Below are 23,712 nucleotides of genomic sequence, written 5' to 3' on the forward strand. Positions count from 1 at the left end.
CAGACCTATCAGCGTCAGATGGCAAATCTGAAAACCTCCCAAGAACGAGTGCCTGGAGCAGCACAGGGAGCTGGGGATCAGTGGATGTGATTTGGGGTGGGGGGCAATGCAAAAAAAAAGCTGTTGAGCAGAGTTTTGCACAGACAGCTAAAATTTCTCTACATAAGCAGGGGTCTGTCAAAGTGCAAAGCAGTTGAAATGTAAGAACAGACATTCAGCTGCAAATGATATGGCACCTGGCACTAAAGCAAATATCTTCTAGCTCAGCACATGCTGGGCTCAGGATCTAACATCGAGTATCAATTCCCAGCTGCCTGCAGGGATCGAGGAAAGCAGGTGGCAGCAGACAGAGAAAAGGTGACAAAATCTAAGTGCCCTCTTGTAGATTCAGTTAAAAGCATCCCTGCAGGTATATCTTGGTTCTGCAGGGTCTCTAAAACAGGGTTTGTAGCTAAACAGGTTCAACACATCCTTTGGAAGGGACCTTTGGGATTTATTTCTGCATCCAAAACATTTTACCAATAGATAGTGACAATATCCTCACCCTCTGACAGAGCTGAGGCATTAACATTTGCAGACTTGATATTGTAGCAGCAGAGGAAAAAAGGAGAATAATATCCAAAATTATGGGGAAAACATTTTAACACTGGGTTAAACAGCAGCAGAAGTGTGTAAGGTCATGGGGAAAATACAGAAGGTGTCAGTAAGGACAGAAAAGTAGTGACATGCCTCTATCCATGGACAAAAGGGATACAAAGGTTTTAGAAATTTATATTCTGATGGTGGTTTCCATCTGGTGTGTCTGACAAAATGTCTCATCCACAGGCATTAGTATTTAAAATGTGCTGTATACCATGGGGTGCTAACAGAAATGAGTCTCTCAGCCAGGAGGTGACAGATGAAACCATCCAAGGCTGTCAGGTCAGGTTTCATATCAAAGCCTTGGGAAAAGGTGGCTGCTGGATGTATGGGAGTCCTGCTGGGTCCAGAAAAGACTGCAGGAGGTCTCATGCCTTTTACATTTCAAAAATGAGTCCTGGCAAAAACTTTTCACAAAACCTTGCAGAAGAAAGGCATTAGCAACTACATCCCAGGCTGCACAGTCCATTGTCCTGGGCACCTTTGTGGGATTTAAAACTAGCACAAACCAGGAAAAAGCTACCAGAGTTCAGTTGCCCTAAATTTTTAATACAGATGACCTGCTCTGGGAGGTGCCTGTTTCTTCCCCTTGACTGATGCATATTTGCAGCTTAAGCTTTCAGACATCTAAGGTTAGGTTGGCAATCCCTAAAGCATTCCAGTTTAGACAACCAGAATATGAAGCACACACAGACCCAAGAACACGTCCTGAGTTCTGGCTTTGCCCTTACAGAAACCAGAGCACAAAAAGAGGTTTAGCAGAGGGAGTGGAGGTCAGTGAGGGCTCCGTGGGTGGGTGTGGACAGGACAATCTCCAGCACAGGGTTACTTCTTTACCCCCACATGTCAGAACAGAAGCTGGCGCTGGAGATGCTGGAGCACCAAGAGATGTTTCAGTCTCCAGGGTGATGCTGTGCACAGTGGCAAAGCCACTCTAAGGACCCAGGGCTCACACTTTGCAGCTGTCCCTGTGAGGTGGCTTTGATTTGCATGAGGGTTCAGATGCAATTGTAGGTGAGAAGGAAAAGAGCTCAGCTGGGAGGTGCCAGAACTCTCATCAATGGCAATGCCCTTGACATCAAACAGGGATCAGGTTTGGGTTACCTGTTCCTTGCTCCCCCAAAGCAACTGAGCACCCAGGAGGTCACTTAGAGAAGCAGTCTGGCTTAGAAGTCACCCATCTGTCCAGACAAGGTATTTCCAACATTTTCTACACCCAAGATGTGGTTTGCACACTGTCTTCTGTGTCTGGGGCTCCTGCTTCTCTGTGACTGCAGAGATCCTGCTGGAGTTCTCCAGTGCCTGGGAGTGATTGGAACCCGTGCCCTAAACCCAACTCATCTCTCAAAGAGCAGGAGGTCTGCCTGGATCCCATGGTCCAACTTTTCTACATCCAGCAAGGCAGGGGGATTTTCAGCATGGCTGAACAAATGAACAGGCATCCTATTTGCTTCATTTGCCAGAAGCTCTTTCCCATGACTTTTTAATCCCACTGCCACAGGAACGAGCAGCACAGGGAGGTTTCCTTGCACTCCCCCAGCACATGCACAGCTCCTGGGCTCTGTGCCCCCTCAGTGGGACCGAGAACACAAAAACCTCAAATCACCATTAGCCCAGGAGCAGATGATCTCAGGAAAACAACCTGCCTGATTGAAGGCCTGATTGAGGGCTTTGGCTGGCCCTTTGTGTGCCCAGGGTCTGGGACTGACAAGAGAGGATGGCAATGTCACCATGTTCTGCCACACAGTTTCCACCAAGGCTCCTTTCATCCCACAGCAAGAAGGGTCTGGAGCAGAAGTCTGCTCAGGAGCAGCTGAGGGCCCTGGGGGTGTTGATCCTGGAGCAGAGGAGGCTGAGGGGAAACCTTGTGGCTCTCTGCAACCCCCTGAGAGGAGGTTGGAGCCAGGGGGGGTCGGGCTCTGCTCCCAAGGAACAAGGGATGGGACAAGAGGAACTTTTGGCACAACTCCAGTTGTGCCAGGGGAGGTTTAAGTTGGAGCTTGGGGACAATTTCTCCCTGGAAAGGGTTGTCAGGGCCTGGCCCAGGCTGCCAACTGGCAGCTCTGGGCCATGCTGGTCCTGGGCAGTTGCAGATGTTGGCTGAGGACTGTGCTGAGCCTGGGACACGCAGTTGGTGCCATGTGGCCATGGCCCTTCCTCTGGCCTTGTGGGGTCACCATTGGGCACCACAAGGTGCTGAGGTGCCATCATGCTGTTGGTAGCCAGGCCAAGGGCTGAGGAGGCATTTTGGGATTAAACCCCCCCTCAGCCATGGCTCAGGGTGACTGGAGCTGGCAGCTCCCATCTGCCCAAGCTGAAGGGCAAGAAGAGCCACAAGTTTGATGTCACCACTGAGGCACGAGGACAGCACCCTGAAAAAAGTATGATCTGCTGCTCCTCTATATGTCCACAGGATTCCCTCAGACAACTGCCCCTGCATCCCTAGGGACAGCCCAAGGAGCACAGAGAACCTTTGAGCTGTGACTTTGAGGCTGAGGAACCTCTGCATCAATTGCATCAACCCAGCTGCCAAGTCCCATGAGTAGGCGCAGCTGAAAAGTAACATCCATGGAGGCACCAGCAGTGGAACAGAACACCCAGGAACACCAGCACCCAGGTACCCCAGCACTCAGTTTATTTTGCTGCTATAGAGAAGAGGCCACTGTCATGTTCTTGATGGGCTCAGCAGTGTCACATCTCCTTAACACAAAAACACCAGAGCTCAGAAACCCTTACCACTGGGTAAGCAGAAATGGATGTTTCTGGTTATCTTCTGGAGAGGGTGCAGGTAAAGAAGAATTAAAGGTGTAACATGAGTGTGCCAGAAGAGGAGTAGCATTATTCAAAGCTATTTTGTGGTGACATTCCTCGAAAGGCAGAAATGTACATTCTTAGAAAACAACTGGTATTTATTGACTTACAAGAACACCAGCAGTGCAGACATGAGTGCAGTGCTGGACAACACAGCCAGCCACACAAATATGCATGTTATCATTAAAGGGATTATATAAAAAAATTAGGACAAGGGACAAGCAGGACTGTAATGCAGCTTAAAACCCATAGCACCATTTTCTTTCAAGAGGATACAATAAGAAATATAAATAACATCCACATTTCTGGTCACAAAATTTGTACATCTTGAGGTAGACAAAGGTTTGACTTCCCTTAAAGCACAGCAATGTTTTTTTTTTCAAGTGACATATTATATAGTGTCCCAAATTGTCCTTCCAGTCTTACACAAGGTGTCTGAGGGTGCACAAGTCGGATTTGCTAATCTGTTCATTTGTCACCCCTGGAAATGGCACCATTTCTTGACCCAATAAAGTGCCCCTGACCCCAGCACTGCACTGCCCACCCCATCCCTGCTCTGGGGATCCCTGGTGGGGATCAGAGCTTTATCCACTTCAGAAAAACTTTTCTGGTGGATTGTTCTTTCTGCCTTGCAATAAGCACGCTGGAGCTACTGAGACCAAACCCAGCACCACAACACACCAGTAGAACCAATGAGATCTGGGCCAGGATGTACACAGAGAGACATGGAGTAAGCTGTGCCCTGATGGACAACCCCAGCAGCCAGGAATGTTCTCAGGTTTCTTGTATTCTACGTACAGAGGAAAGGATTCATCCTGAGTCAAAAAAAAACTGTCCAGGAGAGTGTGTGCAGCTCTGATTTTTACCATCAACAGTCACAGTGAGGTACGTGTGATCTTGAGAAAGAATTTTGTTATAGCCAGGGCATAATCTTTCACCTTTGCTGCTGAAGGGATTTCCATGTAAAGACTTAAGTGCATTCCCCCTGTCTCCAGCCTGTCATTCCAGTAACTTCTTGCACATATAACCAGGGGCAGCACACCCCCTGGGTCTGTAGCCCACTACAGGGTATGCAGCTTAATCAAAACCTCACACTCAGATCAAGTGGAGGCCCAGGTCTTCACGTCCCAAATATCCAGGAGGTGGTGGGAGAGCTTTGTTTGAGATGATACTTGGCCTTGATTCTTGAATAAAATAAAATTCAAGCCTATGTACAATGCTAAACAGCTAAAAAACACAACTTCAGCCAAATATCAAACCTCCATATTCCAGTGACCCAATCTCCCCCCAGGGATACCAGGGAATGAACCATCTCTTCCTCAGATTTTCCCCATATTCACAACTTCTCAAGCAGCTCTGAGAAATGCAGGGCAAGGATCTGCAGGGGCAAAAGTCCCCTTTGGTATATGAGAAAAACAGTACTTAATTTTGTCCTGAGATATCTTTTTGTCCAGTTCTTATTCAACAGTTCCTCTGTGGTGCTACCTTCCAATTTACTTTTTTGTTTGTTTGTTTTGTTATTCTTTGACTTTAATGAAGTTCTTGTGAGATCCCCATGGGACTGCCCCGACCCAGCACTCCATAGGAAGGGCAGCTCCACCCAGCAGTGCTGTGCAGACATGGTGTGGCAGATGCTGCCAGGTTCAATAGACCACAGCTCCAGCAGTAACACAGATCCCTGCTAAAGACTTCCATTCCTAAAAGTAATCCCTGCATTTTTAGTGACTCCAGTGTCAAACGAGTTGGTGACACTACCTCAGGAGCATCCCTGTCCATACAACACGGGCAACACACACAGAGTACAAGATATTTTTCAAGTGTTGCAAATCAGTATCTAATTTTGCTTTAAATGTGTCATCTTTGTCTGAAACAGTGTCAAAAGACCAGTTCAGTCCAAAATACCCACACTGAAAGGGCTTCATTCCATTCCCTAAACAAAGGTGTCCAGTCCTCTAACCACAAATCTAGCCCACAGACATCAGTGTTTCAGCTGCAAAGGACACAAATAACCAAGGTTGTAAGTTCACCTAGCCTGACCATATCCTTCTCTGTTGGAATAATCATTTTACCACCTTTCTGGTCTTGTTTTTGAGTAAGTTTTGCAAAGCACATCAAGAGACTCTGAAATGCATTCACCACCCTCTCAAAACATTGTAACATTTGGAGCCAGAGAATAATGGTATCAAAATAATACTTTTTGCCACATGGAATCCAGGTTTGCCTCAGGGATGGGAGATCTATCCTACTGGTTTTAAGTGCTCTTGACATATTCTCAGCTGTGTGTGAGGTGGATGGTAGATCCCTTTCCACAGGTCTGAGCTGGGTTTGGAGAGCAGGAGAACATCAGAGCTCCCTGGACAGCCTGAGAGTTCCCACTGCCAAGGTCAAACACAGAGGTGTTCTTGAAGGATCACTTGGAGCTCAATGGGCACAAAGCTCTTAAGAGAAGACTTTACACTCCAGGTGACATGAACAATCTTCTGGTTTAAAAAATGAGAGAGCAGATTCCTAACCCTTCGCAGGGGTCCACCTGTAAGCAGGTGACACTGACCCAGCCAACATGAGCAGATGATTAGAGAAGTGTTTTTTTCTTTTTCAAACAACTTCATGGCAAATCTGGAGGCAAAATTTTCTAAGCCATTGAAAACTATTTCCTGCCTGCAGTGAGCTCAGGATGTCCCTCTTGCCTGAGCTACACAATGCATGAATCCCAACCTGCACTGCAACCCATTAGTTCACTCCATCAACATTAGCCCAAAGAGAAAATATAATGAAATGAGGCCATCAAAAACACTTTCCACCACCTAAGAGCATCCTATCTGTTCTCAAATTATGACATCTGGGTGTGAAGAATGGATGGTGCACACCCAGAAGTTACTGGCCAGGAGGAGTTACTGAGGAGAGCAAGAGGACAAAGCACTGTGTCTGTCTCTGCTTCCCAAAGCTGTGCTGCCCCTTCCTCCCACCAAGACCCAGGCCCTGATTCAGTGAGAATTCTCCATGAGATGCCATAGGATCCCAAAATAACCCTCCTGTGATGTGTTCTCCTGTGATGTGTGCCAAACAATCCAGGTGGTAGGAGCCTTGGGATCAGTAGTGTAGAACAGAGCTGGTTCCTATGTGACTTCACCTATGATGCCTGTTCCTAACAATTTTAACTCATTGGGATGTATTTTCCTTGAGACTCGTGGGAAGATTTTAACTCCCAAAAGATTAAAAGCAACACATATATAATGGTCTGCTCAATACTAATGTCTTGGGTATTTAGGAGGTAAAAAAAAAAAATAAGGCCAATTATCCTAATTTGCAGTATTATGTCTGTCAGAAGGACTTTAATTCAGTTCAAGTCAATTTGAGCCAGAAAAAGGACAAAAAGGAGTAAGCCTGTCAAAAGACCTGTAGGGAAGGTGTTGGTGGCCTCCAAACGTCCAGCTAGTGGCTGTATCTGCTCTGAGACACTTCTGTCCTATCATTTTTATGAAATTAAAAATAGGAAAGAGAGTGTGACTGCACCCTCATCACTGAAAAGTAATTATTCAAAGCATATGTAAATATGTAAATGAAGAGCTGAGCTGCCTGACTTCAGCACATGGAAGCTCACAAGCTGGAGCACTCGGGTCTGATCTCACTGCTCATGAGGAGAGCTCAGTCACACTGAGAACTTGTCCAGAGTGGCCTCAGCCCATCTGAACAGCCCAAACTCAAACCTTTACCCATTGCATCACTGATGAATTCCAGGATTTAAATGTTCTTTTCAGCACCAGCCCATCTGCACACCAGTATCCTGAGTGAGCAAACACAATGGCTTTGTTATCTCTGGGACTCTCCAGAGCTGCTCAAGGTAAAAGGCTCCAACCAGCACTGCAAGGAAGGAGCAGATGGAGCCCTGGAGCAGGGAGATGCTCAGCTCCTGGACAGGTTGTGCCTGAGCCCTCTGTGTGTGTCTGGTGCTCAGGTCAGGGGCAGTCACTGCCAGTCCCAAGTCTGCTCTCTAAGACACAACCAGCAAAACAAACCAGGTGGTTTCTGTTGTGTTGAACCTAACCAGAAAAACAGGACTCCAAGTCAGGGGACAGCTTGGGAGTGGGCTCTGCTCATTCCCCTGAGTCACCTCCTCTCATGCAAGACCCCAGCATTGTCTGGAAGTTCTCAGTGCAGAGATTGTCACTTACAAATCACAAATGTTCAAGATGCCCCAGGTCCTGCAGTCCCCGGTTCCCTCCCAGAAATTCTGCCATTAAGCAGAGGCAGGACTGTGGGGTGGGATGCAGTTCGGGGACCAGGGCACAGAGTGACAGATGTGACACCAAAAGGCAACTGACAGTTTGATAGAGGAGAGGAAGAGAGATGCATGATTGGCACCATCACCAACACCATAAAACAACCCTCTACAAGGCCACTTGCTGCAGAGGGGCAACTTCACAGCCCTCAGCTGACAGAGGCAACTCCAGTTCTCCTGTGTACAGCAAGGTTAAAAAGTGGTTAAAATGCACGTGAAGCCTCATGTCCAAACATCAGCCTGGGAGGTGATGGGCACCAGCTCCGTTTGGTTGTGAAGAGGTATTTCTGAGGCACAATTCTTGTAGCAAGATGAGACTCCTCAGCAGTGACTCTCAGAGCTTAGAGCAGGAAGGATTCATCCAGAGAATAGCACTGAAAATCCCTTGCTGCCAGAGTCCCTCTGCAGTGCAGGAAACAGCTGTCCTCTCACATCAGGGTCCATCCCGGTCTCTTAAGCCCCCAGTGTCACCACCCCAACACATTTACATGAGTGCAGGCAAGGGACGAAGGAGGGGAATATTCCTGCAGACAAGAGTCCAAGTTTTAGCACAACAGAGATAGTTTTGACTGCTTCAGTGTTTCTGCTGTCCCCGTGTTACCTCCAACCTCCTGACACCCGACCAAACCTCTGCCACTCACCCCTCCCACCGGGGCTCTCCCCAGGTGCCAGGGTCTCAACACTGAGCTAATGGGAGCACTGGACATTTTTGGTGTTTGCCTTTTGCCCTCACTCCAGAGCAGAGAGTCACATCTCCCCCCCCACAGCTTGGGGACTGGTCTGGACCCTGCAGCACTGGTTACTGCTTGCAGCTGTAGACCACCTCTTCCTGCATGCACTGCTGGCACTCCACGTAGCAGCACCACTGCACCTGGCAGTGGCAGGAGAAGGTCACCATCCTGCTCTGGGTGTTGTAGCCCCGGCCACAGCACATGCTGTCACAGTTGCCCTCCCTCGAGCAGATCCTGCCGGCAGTTCCCAGGGAATATTTGCTGGGACGACAGAAACTGGGGGAGTCTTCCACGTAGACCAGGTCGGTGGAGCGAGGGACAGGGGGGTGCCGGGGGGAATGGCTGTGGCTCTGCGGGGCAGAGAGCTCCGAGTGCCCCACGGCATCGTTGCTGCTGCTGAAAACCTTGACAGCATCATCGTAACGCAGCTTCAGCACCCGCCCGATCTCATGGAAAGGGGAAAGCTGCTTCCAGCACGTCCGGACAGCACAGGAGCCAGAGACACCGTGGCACTTGCAGGTGGTTTTGAGACCGTTTTTCACAGCCTGGAGAGGAAGAGAAAGTGGTAATCAGCACCTGATGGGACCATGAGGCTGATTCTGGGTGGAGGGAACAGCCTCAGATTGTGGGCAGCCTGGAAACTTGTGTGTGTGAAACTTGTGTGTGAAACTTGTGTTTCAGTTTTGTTGGTATTTTTGCTGTTTTATAGAGTAAAAGTGAGGAAAACGGAAAAAAAAAAAAATACAAAAAAACCCACACAAAACCAAAAAATAAAAAACCAAGAAATACAAAACCACAAAAATACATAAATAAATAAAAACAAAAGACAAAAAAACCCAATCAAAAACAAAACAAAAAACCCAGAAAAAACAAAGAAAAAACAAAAAAAAACCCAATCAAAACCAAAGCAAATAACAAAACCAAGAAACCTTTAAACAAAAACAAAAAAACAAACAAAAAAACCCACCATGGGAATGGCTACAGAGCTGACTGGTGAACCAGAGCATAGAAAGCCTGAATGAGGACAATTGGCTGAATACTGAATAAATTCTTGCTAAGCCTTCTTGGGATAGCAGGAGAAGCCATGACACTGAGCATCTCCAGCACAGTGGATTTCCCTTGGAATACTCAAGGCAGCCATCTCATCCAACAATAACTGGACGCCATAAATGCAAAACCATTAATTGTCAGTACCCTGTGTCATATAGGTCAAGATGTTTGACCTAAAGATCTCCTTGACCCAAACCTGGCATGATTTGTTCCACAGCAAATTACCAGCAAACTCATGACTTTTCTCAAGAGCATGAACCCTCAACCTGCTCCCTGTGTCCAACCAGCTCTGAAGCTCTTGCTGTTCTCTAAATTCCCTGGGGTTGTGGCCTAACCCAAGAAATCATTCTGTGAGGTTTCACCACTGATACCATGCTAAATCCTGCAGCAACTCAGCCTCTGATACCACTGCAGGACAGGACACTGCTCAGCCAAATATGCAGCTCCTGACACCAGAATCCATGTGACTTTCTCAGTGCCAAAATGCCCACAACACACAGGGAAATGGTGAATCCCCCTCTCCCAAGCGCCCTTGGCTGAAGATGGGTTAGAAGAATGGGGTCCATTTCTGGGCCCCTCAGCTCAGGAAGGAGATAGAGGTGCTGGAGCAGAGCAAGGAGGCTGTGAAGGGATCCAGCACAAATCCTGTGAGGAAGAGGAGGCTCAGGGGAGACCCCATCACTCTCTACAACTTCCTGAAGGGAGGTTGGAGCCAGGGGGGGGTTGGTCACTTTTTTCAGGAAGATATCAGTAAGACAAGAGGGCATGGGATTAAGAATTTTTTCCTAATATGCAACCTAAACCTCCCCTTCAGCAGGTTCAGCTCTGCCAGGGGAGGTTTAGGTTCTCCAGAGAGGGTGATCAGGCATTGGAATGGGCTGCCCAGGGAGGGGGTGGATTCTCCATCCCTGGAGGTTTTTAAGAAGAGACTGAATGTGGCACTGAGTGCCATGGGCTGGGAACCACAGGGGGAGTGGATCAAGGGTTGGAATTCATGCTCTCAGAGGTCCTTTCCCACTCGGATCATTCTGTGATTCTGTGATTCTAAGACTCACACTGAATCCTCCCTTCCCTCGAGCCCTGCAGCTCCTCACCTTGATGCCAACGTTGGTGTTGTGGATGTCCACCTTGGCCCGCAGGTCCTTGCCAATCCTCTTCTGCCCCAGGAATTTCTTGAGGAACTTGGTGCTGTACTTGAGGTTGTCTCCACAGACTCCCCACTGCCAGGCCTGTCGGTTTTCCAGGTCTGGGGAATCATCACAGGTGCAGCGCTCCATGCGCCCTGCGCTGCAGGCTCTGGCCAGGGAGTGGGTGAGGGCTGCAGAGGACACAGCATAGAGGAAGGCAGTTTCCTTAAACCCTGCAGGGGAGAAGGATGAGGAGAGGGTAGGAGCAAGGAAAGCCCAACAAGTTTTTCATCCACCTCACTGGACAAAGCACAAAGAGGCAAAACTCTTCAGTTACCTGCACATCATTCCTGGCAGAGAATCTAAGTATCAGCAGTGGTGTAGTGACATCCCAGCCTCACTTCTGACTGACCCAGTATGGAGACCATACCACTCATGAACCAAAGGAAACAGACAAAGAGTCCAGGGAGAACATTCAGCTGCAAAAAGTGAGCATGAAAACTCCATTTGTCCTCATCCGCAGCACCGAGTCAGGAAATGTTTAGTAGGTACTGAAAAACTATTTTAAAAATCCAACCCATTATTTTAAAATGCTTTTAACTGGGCTGTGAGGGCACAGTGGAGGAATGTTTCATATGGAAAGGTCACACACAGTTTGACTGGGAAAGGCTTGGCCTTGAAGGACATTCTGGGGGAGAAGGACAGACACAAGGGGACTTTCTGGCTTCTCTGCTCCCATGGACAGTGCTGATGGGACTCTTCAGCTATTCTCCTTCCCAGCTTCATCCCAAGCAGGATTCCCAGCTTGGCTATGTTTTTTGCCCTGAAGTATGTGACCATGGCACACCTTGGGGTTTTAACCAAGGAAAGGCAGCAGGGCCTGAATAGAAATTCAGTCTGAAGACATGGGATCAGGCTGGAACAGGAATGTTGTGATGGCACCCATGACCTCCACAGAATTTCCAGAAAATAGTGATTGACACAAACCTGACCTAAACCACAAAATACTTTCTTTACTTTGTTGTTAATAAAATTCCCCTATTTAGACCAGTAGGGAAAAAAAAAAAAAAAAAAAAAAAAAAAAAAAAAAAAGGAACAGAAAGAGAGACAGAACCACAGAGAGCTGATCTAGTCTTGCAATTAGCCCTACTTTGAGCAGAGGTTGGAAGGGACCTCTAGAATTCATCCAATCCAACCCCAAATCTTTCAGTTTGTTCCCTCAAAGAATTCCCATTCAGTTATAATAATAGATCAGACTACTGATTTATAATCAGACATCTGGGTAAGATCACCACAGATCTGAGCAGAGAACAGGAAAAAGAGTTCTGATAGCTATCAGTGAGAAATCAAACAATCATGAACATGATGGATCTGCTGTGCTAGCAAACATCAAGACAGATTTCGTAGAAGCTTGTTGGAATTCCAGAATTGTAGATAAAAGATCCATCAACAGCAACAAGAAAATACAGAGGAGATCAAGAACATCACTCACAAACTGCTTCCTACCTCATGGTTTTATCTGCTGTATCACTTGGACATAATTTGAAACTAACCTCTGTGGTGGATGATGCTTTATAACATCTTTGAGGGTTCTGGAAGAATAATTACAAAGTGTCACCAAATCTATCAAAAGTTTTGGAAAGGCTGATAAGGGATCCAGCAGTTCAGATTATGAGTAACAGTGTGATGCTCACACATTTTTAAACAGTGGGTACCCAAAAGAAGGAGCTAAGAGAGAGTAAGGTACACTTGAGACTCTGAAAAATTATTCCAGAAGCTGATCTCCAAATGGTCACCCAACACTCCAGCAGGATATTGTCCCAATATCCTCTCTCACATACAGATACCAGAAGAGAGGGAGCATTTCAGAAACACTTTCCCATGCCATTTAGAGGCAGCAGTACCAGTCAGCTTCACATACCCTGCTAAATCTGACTTTGTGGAACACCACACTGCTTCTGCTATTTTTGACCAGGGATGGTTTGGTTTCTTCTGTGGCACTCCACGTAAGAGCTGGCCAGATGTCCACCCACTTGAAATCAGAGACTGTTGCTTATGGTCAGGCCACTGCAGACAGCAGTAACTGAAGATAAGGAACATACTTTCATATTGTCTCCTTCTTCTTCCCACTCCCACCTCCTTTTATGGCAAAGTTTTAGTGTCCCCAGGCTGCCAAATGCTTGTCTGAAAAGTCCAAGATGATTCCTCCTACCTTGTCATAAGGCACTGATTATTATTTCATTGTTTCATTCGCAAATCACATGAGGAAAGAAAAAACTCAATGGTCCTTTATTCCTTCCGGAATAAAAAAGAGCAACAAAGCAGCAGTTGAAGCTGGATTTCCAGTAGGACACAGCACAGATGAGCAGCACTCGAACTAATGTGATTTGAGATAAAAGCAGAGGTTATTCCATGTGTCCTGAGTATCTGCCCTCCCACTGTGCCAATGGAGCTCTTGTCCCCACAGCCAGGGGAACCTGGACCTGAAGCCCAGGCTGCCAGGGGCTGCTTTAGGTCTCTCCAGACCCCACTGAGGGCTTTGCAAGTGACTATAACAAAACCTGAAACACCCAGTGCCAGAGGGAACATCAAGGAGATGCCTTTGATGAGCAGTTTGATGGCAAACATACAGCAGAAAATTGATTTTCAAGATGCTGAAGCAATCCAGCTTCCCCTGGTAAGACCTTGCAGATGTCCAAGCCTTCCCCTGAGCTCTCTGGAATTGCTCCTCCAGCTCAGCAGCCCATAAATACAGAGGGATGTTTGCTGCCATGGCCAGGCATTGCTCTGTGGTGTGGTGACCACAGGGAGAACTATGAGAGGAGGAATTTGGCATATGGTGACTCTGCCAGAGGAAAGATGCTCAAGGTCAAAGATTTTTCAATGCTACAGTAAAGATAGTGTGAGCATTTCAGAGCAAGGAGGGAACACATCTCTCTGGGGAAAACAAAACAACAACAAAACAAAACAAAGGGGAAAAAAACCCAACCCAGCAATCAAAAAAAAAACCCAAAACCCAAAAAAACCTAAACAAAAACGAAAAATTTAGGATGGAAGAACTTCTCAAGGACTTTTGTACAACCTCCTGCTCAAAGCAGGACTAACTCCAGTGTCAGATAAAGTTGCTCAGAGCTTTGTCAAACTGAGTTCTTAACCTTTCCAGAAGTGGGAATTCTGCATCTCTGAGTCACCTCTCCTGAGCTGTATCCCTGCCTGGATTCCTCATGGCATCAGTGGAACCACTGCTTGAGGGTCACAAAATCTGCCCAGCATGAAACAAAGAAGTGGATGATGGAGGGAAAGATTGTAGAGTGTTAATTTCTCGGTAAGTTTTGGGTTGGGTTTTTTTTGAGTGTTTGGATCTCAGCTGTCTTTGCTATGTTTATTTATTTTCCCCAAATCACCATGCTGTTGAGGTACTGCTTACTTGACCTACAGCCATGGTTGGCTGCCTCTGTGGCACAGCTTGGACACCAAAACATCATTATTGCTTTACAAACTTTTTATAAAGACAACAACTGCCACGGTGCAACAAGGTGGCTTGAAATGTCTGTCCAGAGTAAATTTAAATCTACTTATTGCATGGATGTTTAAAGACGTAGACAGGGAATGCAGAAGGATTTTGATCAGTGAAGAGAAATACCATAAATGACTGCAATAGTGAGAGAAGGATTGTAGGTTACACAAAAGGAGTTTTGTAGTTGTGTCAGCGTAACACAACCAGTGGTGCAGACTGTGGAAATAAATCTAAAATTTCAAAAAAACAGATGCCCTTGGCATTTTTTTTTAACTTGCTAAAAGTAGATAAATAGAATTTAAAAGATGGTGGCATCATTAGGAGCAGGAAAAGCACAGGTGATCCCAATCAGTCACACAGATTTTCAGATGTCACTGCAAATTAATCATGGATTTTCCTCTATTAAAAAAATGTACCATCTCACTGAGACATGATCTTTTTTCTCCTCACAAGACCATTAAAGATAGGTTAACAATGTGTGGGTTCCTTTGCAGGTTTTCTGGGATCATGGAGATATCAAATTAATAATTTCTAAAACTCTTGGGTGGAAGGAGCCCAGTCTGGTGTCTGACCAATGATTTCCAAGACAGCAAGAAAACGGCAGTGAGAATATGTGAAGAATGGATCCAAAGTGGCAGCTGAAAGCACTCATGTTCTTTGTGAAAGAAACCAACCTATTTGCAAGCTCAAGGAGAATGAGAACTAATAATTACTTCCAGCCAACTGTCCTCTGATACAAGAGATGCATGTAGCATACTTTTCTGTATTAAATCATCATCTGATCCTTTAGATTGGATAATAAAAGTTTTCAAACACTTATCCTCATCTGCCAAAATAGGTTTTATATTACAGGTGATATTTTATTTTGACAGTCAGGAGACCATGGGAATGTTGAGGCATGCCACCACAAGATAATTAAATGTTTTGAAGCTATTTGAAGATGAGGATTATTCAATTGTCATTTTCAAGTTCTTTGAGGTTGATGAAGGTACAGACGTCATTCAAAATTATGACAAAAATGATCACAAACAGCTTCTTACACAGCTAAAAATCAACAGTAGAGCCTTGCAATGAAGTAAATATGATCTTGTATGCACTGGTTTACAGAAATATTAACATTTATTTTAATAAATTTGATAATTTAAAATGGAAATGTTAAAAATTTTCAATCCCAATAGTATTAGAATTGACATTTTAATTTAATTGAAGATAATACTGTCTTCTTCAGGTCCTTTAAAAAAAAAACATTTATTTACTAAATATTATTGAAGGGCTGAAACTCAGTAAGGGGATGGTTTGAATGAGGACAGGTAGATGTATGTGTGTGCTTTGGGAATGTTTCAGTAAGAAATATTTTCAGGGTCTAGCTTCAATTATCTATTTTTCTCAAACTCATAATTTAAAGGACCTGTTCTACACCCTCCTACCTCAAATACAGAACTACAGACTTTTCTTCTAAAACCGCCTGTGAAACAGAAGTCAGTGACTCTTCTGGCCTCTGTGTCACCACTTCTGCAGAAAGTCCAAATATGTGTGAAAGACTCTTGGGAGATATTTGTAAACATTCACTGTGTGCCTTAATGCTGATAAGCGGCTTTTCAAACAGTTAATTTGGATTAAATGCTGTACCTGAGAACAACAGATTTCCACACAAAAAATATCCAGAAGGCTAAAAAGTGTCTTTTCTTAACACATACCTTGGTGTAAAGCCCTAACCCTAAGGGTTCCATTTTGTTTTGTTCACACCATCTCCCCTGTTTGCCAGCCAAAGGAGATGGTCAGCCCAGAAAACCCTGGTCTTGGATATAAATCCACAAGCCAAGGCTGTGAACTTCCTTCTGTTTTTCAATCTGGGACAAACAATGTAGGAAAGCTGAGGATAAGGCATATATTGTGGCAAAAGAGCCCAATGGCACAGCTCCCATTTTTGGGCAAAGCAAATGATCTCTGGCCTCCCAGCTCACTGCCCCTTGTCCTTTCTCACAATCACAGAATCATTCTGGTTGGAGAAGATCTTTAAGACCATCGAGTCCAACCATCACCAACCAAAGCCAACCTTTGCTTGATTTGAGATCACAGAAACACAGAATGATCCTGGTTGGAAAGGACCTCTGGGATCATCAAGTCCAACCCTTGATCCACTCCCCCTGTGGTTCCCAGCCCATGGCACTCAGTGCCACATTCAGTCTCTTCTTAAAAACCTTCAGGGATGGAGAATCCACCCCCTCCCTGGGCAGCCCATTCCAATGCCTGATCACCCTCTCTGGAGAGAATTCCTTCCTAATATCCAACCTAAACCTCCCCTGGCAGAGCTGAAGCTGCCACGGGAGGTTTAGTTTGGATATTAGGAAAAAAATCTTAAGCACATGGCCTCTTGTCTTATCTCTTGTCTATAGACAAGAGATATATCTTGATGTCTGTATCTCTTGCCTCTTGTCTATATCTCTTTGGGAGCAGAGCCCAACCCCCCCTGGCTCCAACCTCCTTTCAGGGAGTTGTAGAGAGTGATGAGGTCTCCCCTGAGCCTCCTCTTCTCCAGCCTCAACACCCCCAGCTCCCTCAGCCCTTCCTCACAGGACTTGTGCTGGAACCCTTCACAGCCTCCTTGCTCTTCTCTGGACCTGCTCCAGCACCTCAATCTCCTTCCTGAACTGGAAGACCAGAACTGGACACAGGACTCAAGCTGTGGCCTCACCAGAGCTGAGCACAGGGGCAGAATCCCTTCCCTGGACCTGCTGGCCACGCTGTTCCTGAGCCAGCCCAGGATGCCATTGGCCTTCTTGGCCACCTGGGCACGCTGCTGGGTCCTTTTCATGTCCCTGTCACTCCAGACTCCCAGGTCCCTTTCTGCCTTGGCTGTTCTCAGCCACTCCGTGCCCAGCCTGCATCGCTGATGCAGAGGAGATGCAGACGCCAAGGGCCACCAGCAGGGAGTGGGATTTGGTACTGGAAGCCAAGGACTACCTTGTACCTCTCTTCAGCAGGCTGGTCCGGCCCTCCAGGCTGCAGTTCCAGCGCTCGCTGCGGAACTGGTACTGGCACTCCATCACCCCCAGGCGGACAGCATCCCGCAGGGTCTCTGCCAAGCCCGGCTCCCGACGGCAAAGCCTCTTCTGCTTTCGGGAGAGCTTCAGCAGGTCACACTGCTTCACATGGACCTTCCCCTGGGCAGCGCTGGAGGAGGGGCCCAGGGAGGGGAAGTGGGTCAGAGCTTCTTTGCCGGTTAAGCTGAAAGGAAGGAGAAGAAGGGATGAGTTGTGAAAAATCATACAGAGAATCACAGAATCACCTGGGTTGGGAAGGACCTCTGGGATCATCAATTCCAACCCTTGATCCTTTACCCCCATGGTTCCCAGCCCATGGCACTCAGTGGTGTGCCAGTCTTTTCTTAAAAACCTTCAGGGATGGAGAATCCACCTCCTCCCTGGGCAACCCATTCCAATGCCTGAGCACCCTCTCTGGGAAGAATTTCTTCCCAATATCCAGCCTAAACCTCCCCTGGCAGAGCTTAAGCCTATGGCCTCTTGTCTTACTGAGAGCTGCCTGGGAGCAGAGACCGAGCCTCCCCTGGCTCCAATCTCCTTTCAGGGAGCTGACCGTGGTGGGAGAGAAAAAGTGATCAGAGGGAAGGATATTCAGAAAGCTGGTGGTCGGGTCATAAACAGAGATTAATCAAGACAGATTGATTAGATTTAACATCCCCTCTCCACCACACAGCAAGGCAAAGTGGCAGACCAGCACTGGTGGGAGAAGGACCATGTGTCTTGTCACACGTGTCTTGTCACCAGCAACCAGTAGGAAGTTTGGCTCCATGTGAATCAATGTGCTCACACCCCTCCAGTTTTGTTTCCATCACATAAAGAGATTTGTTTTGCTCAGGTCACTGCACTCCACAGCTCTGAGCTAACTCCATACATTAACCAAGGGTTCATTTGCACTGCTGCCAGACCACCAGACCCAGCTAGGAAAGACCAATGGGGACACATTAACAATAACCTCCTTTCTAGAGCAAGCATGAGTACTGCTGGAAAATATTATTTTGCTAAGAAAACCAAAGGAGAAATCCACTGAAAATGCACTGCCAGGTACAATGTACTTATATGTGATTCATCTGAGAAATGTCACAATTTTTTGAGACAAATGGTTTCACTTTTCATGGCAAGACAATGTTTTTCTTGAAAAATTTAACTCCCTTAATATTCCTAGGATGCTTGAAAACAAACAGAAATTGTTACACTGGTGCCAGATTTGAGGGCTGCAAGCAAAAGGGCCAGAGTGCTGCATTTGCACAGCACTGATCCTGAGTGCTACTCTTGATACCAAACAGGTAAGAGTCACCCATTGCATCAATCCCCCCTCTCCAAAAAATACCAAAACCAGACAGATACATAGAAATCGCCCATATTTTCACATTTTCACACATTTCATCCCTAATATTAACATCTGCAGACTACACCTCCCCTCCCAAAAACCCCACTGTTTTCCTTGCATGTCCACAGGTAGCTCAGTGTGGGCAGAGAGGAGCCAGTGGGTCCTTGTTCCTCTCCCCCCAACAGGCAAGGTGAGTTACACTGCTCCATGAAGTGAGGCTGGGAGCCAGAGAAGCAAAGCTGGGTAGGGAAGGATGCAACCAGCAGCAATGTCCCAAACACTTCCACAAAGAGTCCCCAGCTGCTGGTGCCCCTACAGCTGCCCAGCATGTCTCCATCCCTTCCCCTGCACAGCCCAGTCCCAACCCAGTGGAGATGTAGCACCCACCAGTTAGTAGGGTGGTACAAAGCCAAGCAAACCATTCCTCCCAGCAGTGTAGGAAGTGAGATTCTTTACCTCAGAACCATCCTGGGGTTCCTTGCACAAACCTGGTTCTTCCACAGCTGCATTACTGAGCAGGTCTGACTGGGCATGTTCCCAGGTGGATGTTTCTGACACCAAATGCCAATCATTGCTGGCAGAGAGAGGAGAGCAAGGTCTGTGCCAGTGAATAAGTGTCCTCACTGTCTATCACACCCCAGTTCACAAGGATTTTAACCAATGAAGGTCACCAAAAGGAAAACTTAACCTGGCTCCACAACAGACAGACATGTCCTACAGAGCATTCTCTTATCTAAGGGACATAATCTTTGTTATAGGGGACGCAGCTCAAGCACTGCAGCTGCAATTACCCCTCCACATCCTTTCTGAGTTATGTGTCTGTATCTCTCTGTAGTCAGTCCAGTCTAGAGAGGCACAAATCAGCTGCTCTTGGAGGCTTGAGAGGCTGAGGGAGCTGGAGCTGAACAGGAGGCTGAGGGGAGACCTTAATGCTCTCTGATAGGAGGCTGCAGGGAGCCAGGGGTTGGCCTCTTCTTTCCAGTGAGCGGGGATAAGACAAGAGGTAAATGGGTTCCAGTTGTACCAGGGGAGGTTCAGACTGGATATTAGAAAAAATTTCCTCATTGGAAGAGTGGTGAAGCACTGGAACAGGTTGCCCAGGGAGGTGGTGGAGTTGCCGTCCCTGGGGGTATTCAAAAAACGTGTAGATGTGGTGCTTCAGGAGATGGTTTAGTGGTAGGCCTGACAGCTGGACTTGATGATTATGAAGATCTTTCCCAACCATGAGGCCATGGTCTAACCCTTCAGCACTTCTGCATTAATTCTTACAGTAGCCCAAAACCTCCAGATGCACTCACACTTAAGTGCATTTGACAAACTCATGGAAATCATCCAGAGAATAACCAAGGGATCACTGTGAATCACACAGCAAGTATTAAATTTTAAGAATCAAGTGGGTGAATCTCTTAACCTCACTGTCAATGATGAACTGTGGGACACAACCACAAGATGTTCCAGCAGCTGACAACCTTGAGAACAGAGATAGGTATCTGTCGTCAGGTTCAGACCAAGAAACTGGAATTTACCCAGCATCATAGAGCAGTTCAGGTGGCACAGTTCAAAGCCCCAAGACACCAAACACTGCCCAAAGAGGGCATCTGGTGCACAAGGGACATGAGCTGTGGTGAGGGACAGAAGATTGACCCAAATGAGTGAGACCAGCCCTTGATGAGCCAGCTTGACCACTTCACCTGACTCACTCTGGTGCTTAAAAACTGATCCACATGTTCACTGGAGTTTTATTTCCCTGGGTGCATAAGCACATGCTCTGCACAAAGCTCTGAGTCTCAGAAGATGCCAACTTCAGCACAGGCAAGGAGAGGCTTAGATATCAACCAAAGTCTGAGTTCTTGGGGATTTTCAGAGGGTATCTCATTCACTGAGAAGATGCTGGGTTCAGGCAGAGGTGTGCCTGCTACATCAGCTGGAGGAGGAACAGCACTCACCCAGAAAATCAGACTTGGGCTTGGCTTGGTAGTGGGAATCCAGCACTCACCTCCCAGGAAAGTGCACATCAACAAGTTAAATGTGAGATGTGGGTATCCTCCGCTTGAAGTATCTGTGCCTGCTTGCAGCTAAGTTTCACAAGTTCATGGTACAGAAAGAAAAAATAAGAAAATATGACCTGAAACCAGAGAGAAGAGTTTGGGAGCCTCATAACAACACTGAACTAGCTTGCTGCTGGAAAGCCATGTGCAATTTTTTTGTATTTGTATACGTGTATATATATATATATATATATATATACACACGCAACAATTGCACCAAGCTACCAATTGCCCATGTACCAACAGAACTATCACCCATGCCAAGCATCCTAACTCCCAAAAGTCCCTTCTAAGAATAAAGACAGTTCCCCTCCATACTCATTTCAGAGTTCTCCATCCCAGCTAAACTTGGTTCATCCCTTGTCAGATATTTTGAGGCAGCAGCAGTAGCTTCAGTGACTATTTGGGCTGGTGATCTCCTTCCTATGAAAGATGTGATCAACTCTCAGCCCTTCCTTTTCTTGGAAGCTTCAGGAGCAGCAGGAACTACTGCAGTGTCCTGCTGGCTATTTCCAAGGGTGTCCAATGGTATGACCTCAGCTGAGAATAGAACAGAATTACAAAGAGAACTGCTCACTTTTTGTTCTTGACATTCTACATGCTCATCCCAAGGGGCTAAAATCCATGGATCCCTTTTCCTGGGGAAAAGATACAGCAGTTGGTCCTTCAGCCTACCAGTAAGCAGCAAAGTAAGACCTATAGGGTGGAAGTTAAACCCAGAAAATTGGATCTTAAAGCAGACACAATTTAACCAAGGGCTCCTCCAGGGGTGTCAAGGGCTTGGATGTGTCTCCTCAAGTTGTGACTATAAAGTGAAGGGTGTGCTCAGGGGGTGTCAGAGGTCTCCTGGCAAAGCACTGACTCGGGTAGAACAATGTGGGGCAAAAGCTTTTGCTTAAAACTTCATGAGTATGAAAAGGAGGGAAAGGGGGGGAAGAGATCTTCCCAGTTTTATGTGATGTGTTGACCAAGACAACACAGCAGAGAGCTGTGCCAGGAGAGCTCTTAGAAATGAAGAACAGAGTGAGTAGAATTGGTGGGCATGGGTTAGATACAGAGCAAGGGAGAAAAGTCCTCATGGCTTTTGTAGGAAGGAATTGTGCTTCACAGAGCTCTGTGAAGGGGTCACTGAACAGAAAGACCAAGGCTAAGCCAGATGCTGCTTGCACTTGTGGAAGGAACAGATTTCCAGAATAGATGTGAGTGAAGGCAGAGAGATTGACTGGGTATCTTCCACAATTCCCACCAGGAGAAAAAGGAATACCAGGAGAACACAGGGCTGTAAAACTATGACTGGCTTCTAAGTGAGTTAAGAAAGATTATTCCTGCCTCTAGTATACATGAACCAGGGGAAATTATATTAACTTGTTTGACTAAAAATAAATGGAGCTGTAGTTAAACTTGCAGCCCTTCTGAACACAGCACACTGGGGATGCTACAGAATACAGGTAGGTGTTCATACAAAACCATGGAAGAAAAATTCATAAGGGACCATTAAAGACAAAGACACCTTGACAGAGGAAGTCAGCTTGTCAGAAACTGGAGAGGATTCTGAGGGACTGTCACTGTCTGCTGTCCTACTACATTTTATTCTCTTGCCTTCATGCTCAGTGTTGCCCAGTGCTGGAACCAGCAGGCAGTGAGATTTGGGTTCCCACATATTGCATTTCTCCAGACCCTGAAGGATGCTGGATGTTCATATTTGTGGAAAACTCAAATAGGATTATGACAGGCACCACAAGGCAACCTATGAAAAATTTGGTTCAATTTTCAGAGCACACTCAACAGCACTCAGCAAGCAGATCCTGGGAGTGCACACAGAGCAAAGGCAACCACTCTGATTCATCTCCTACACCCTGCAAAGCAAAAGCTTCATGAGAAAAACACTTTCTAAAATTGGATCTAGCAAGACTTTAAATTCTGACAGAATTAATACAGCATCCTATGCAAACAGCTGACTGCACAAGCAAACTTAGTACCTTTTTTTCTTTTTCTTTTTTTTTTTTTTTTTTTTTTTTTTTTTTTTTTTGGTGAATTTCTAAAGTTGTAACTCACAAAGTAACTTAGTTTTCCTCTAGAAATGGAGGAGGGAAATAACCAGGTGGAAATAATGTATTGACGAGTAAACAAGATAATCAATAAATTGTTTTATCCAAGAGATGTGACTAAAGCTGCCTGGAGTATACTTGTTACCTGAGTGAATGTCAGCATGAGAAAACTACAGCTTGGAGGGCCCTACAGAGGTTGGGATTCATTGCATCATTTTAGATAAATAGGCAGAGAAATTAAAGGATTTGCCCAAGGTGATGCAATTGACCCGTGGCACAGCTGGGAGCAGAAGCCACTTTCAGTGTCCTGAGAGGCACAGCCGAGGTCACCTGTGGGAGTGGAGACTTGCAGGCTCTGACTACATTATTTTTTATTGGGGTAAAACACAGTATCAGATCAAAATCACAGTACGAGAACATTCTTAAACTATTAAATATAAAATATGCAGATATTTGCAGTTAGGCAAACTGCACATGGTTTTAAGATGATTTAGGGTTTGGTATCTACAGATCATACAGCAAAAAAAAAGTAAACTCTGAATTAATGCACACCTGCCAGCAATCTGAAAGAACAATAAGGATCTTAAACTTTTATTTCTCTCTACTTTTCTGTCTAAGCACTTTCCTAAATTCATCCATTTCCTTTAATCTCCTTCCAGCCACATTCCAGCTGCTTAAGAAACTTTTAATGAGAACCTGTTCCTGTGCAATGCCCAGCATCCTCTGGATCTGAGAGGTCTTAAAACCCCCTAAAAATATGCCTTTTTTACCTCTCCCAAGTAAGAATAAAAATCAAAGGGAGCCCTAACAATACACCATATCTGATTCCACAGGCCTTTCATGTTCCACAGAAATATCTACACCCCACAGATAGCTGCAACAAGCAGTCAGGAGAGGCTCAGAGAACACAGGACAAGGACAGATCAAACCACTGTGTGCACAACGGGTCCTCAGCTCTCCTCTCTCCCTGGCAGCTCAGTGGAAAAGAGTTTTAATCCATTCAGAAGTAACACTATTTAATCCTTAATATTCCCAGGACAAACATGTGGCCAGCAGCACTGTCTGGACTACATGGGATGGTCACTGCAGAG

The 23,712-nt window shown here is 46.1% G+C and overlaps 1 protein-coding gene across 1 annotated transcript; it reads right to left on the reverse strand.

Annotated features, from left to right (window-relative positions):
- Window positions 1-8,190: 8,190 nt before the first annotated feature.
- Window positions 8,191-17,479, reverse strand: WNT9B (Wnt family member 9B). The gene is made up of 3 exons (XM_071728412.1): window positions 17,126-17,479; window positions 10,605-10,870; window positions 8,191-9,005 (listed from the first exon to the last, which is right to left on the reverse strand). The coding sequence occupies exons 1-3, from the start codon at window positions 17,469-17,471 to the stop codon at window positions 8,529-8,531; spliced, it is 1,089 nt and encodes a 362-aa protein (XP_071584513.1). The 5' UTR covers window positions 17,472-17,479; the 3' UTR covers window positions 8,191-8,528.
- Between the last annotated feature and the right edge of the window lie 6,233 nt (window positions 17,480-23,712).

This window comes from Heliangelus exortis, chromosome 29 (assembly GCF_036169615.1).
Source record: "Heliangelus exortis chromosome 29, bHelExo1.hap1, whole genome shotgun sequence".
Classification (NCBI taxonomy): Eukaryota; Metazoa; Chordata; class Aves; order Apodiformes; family Trochilidae; genus Heliangelus; species Heliangelus exortis.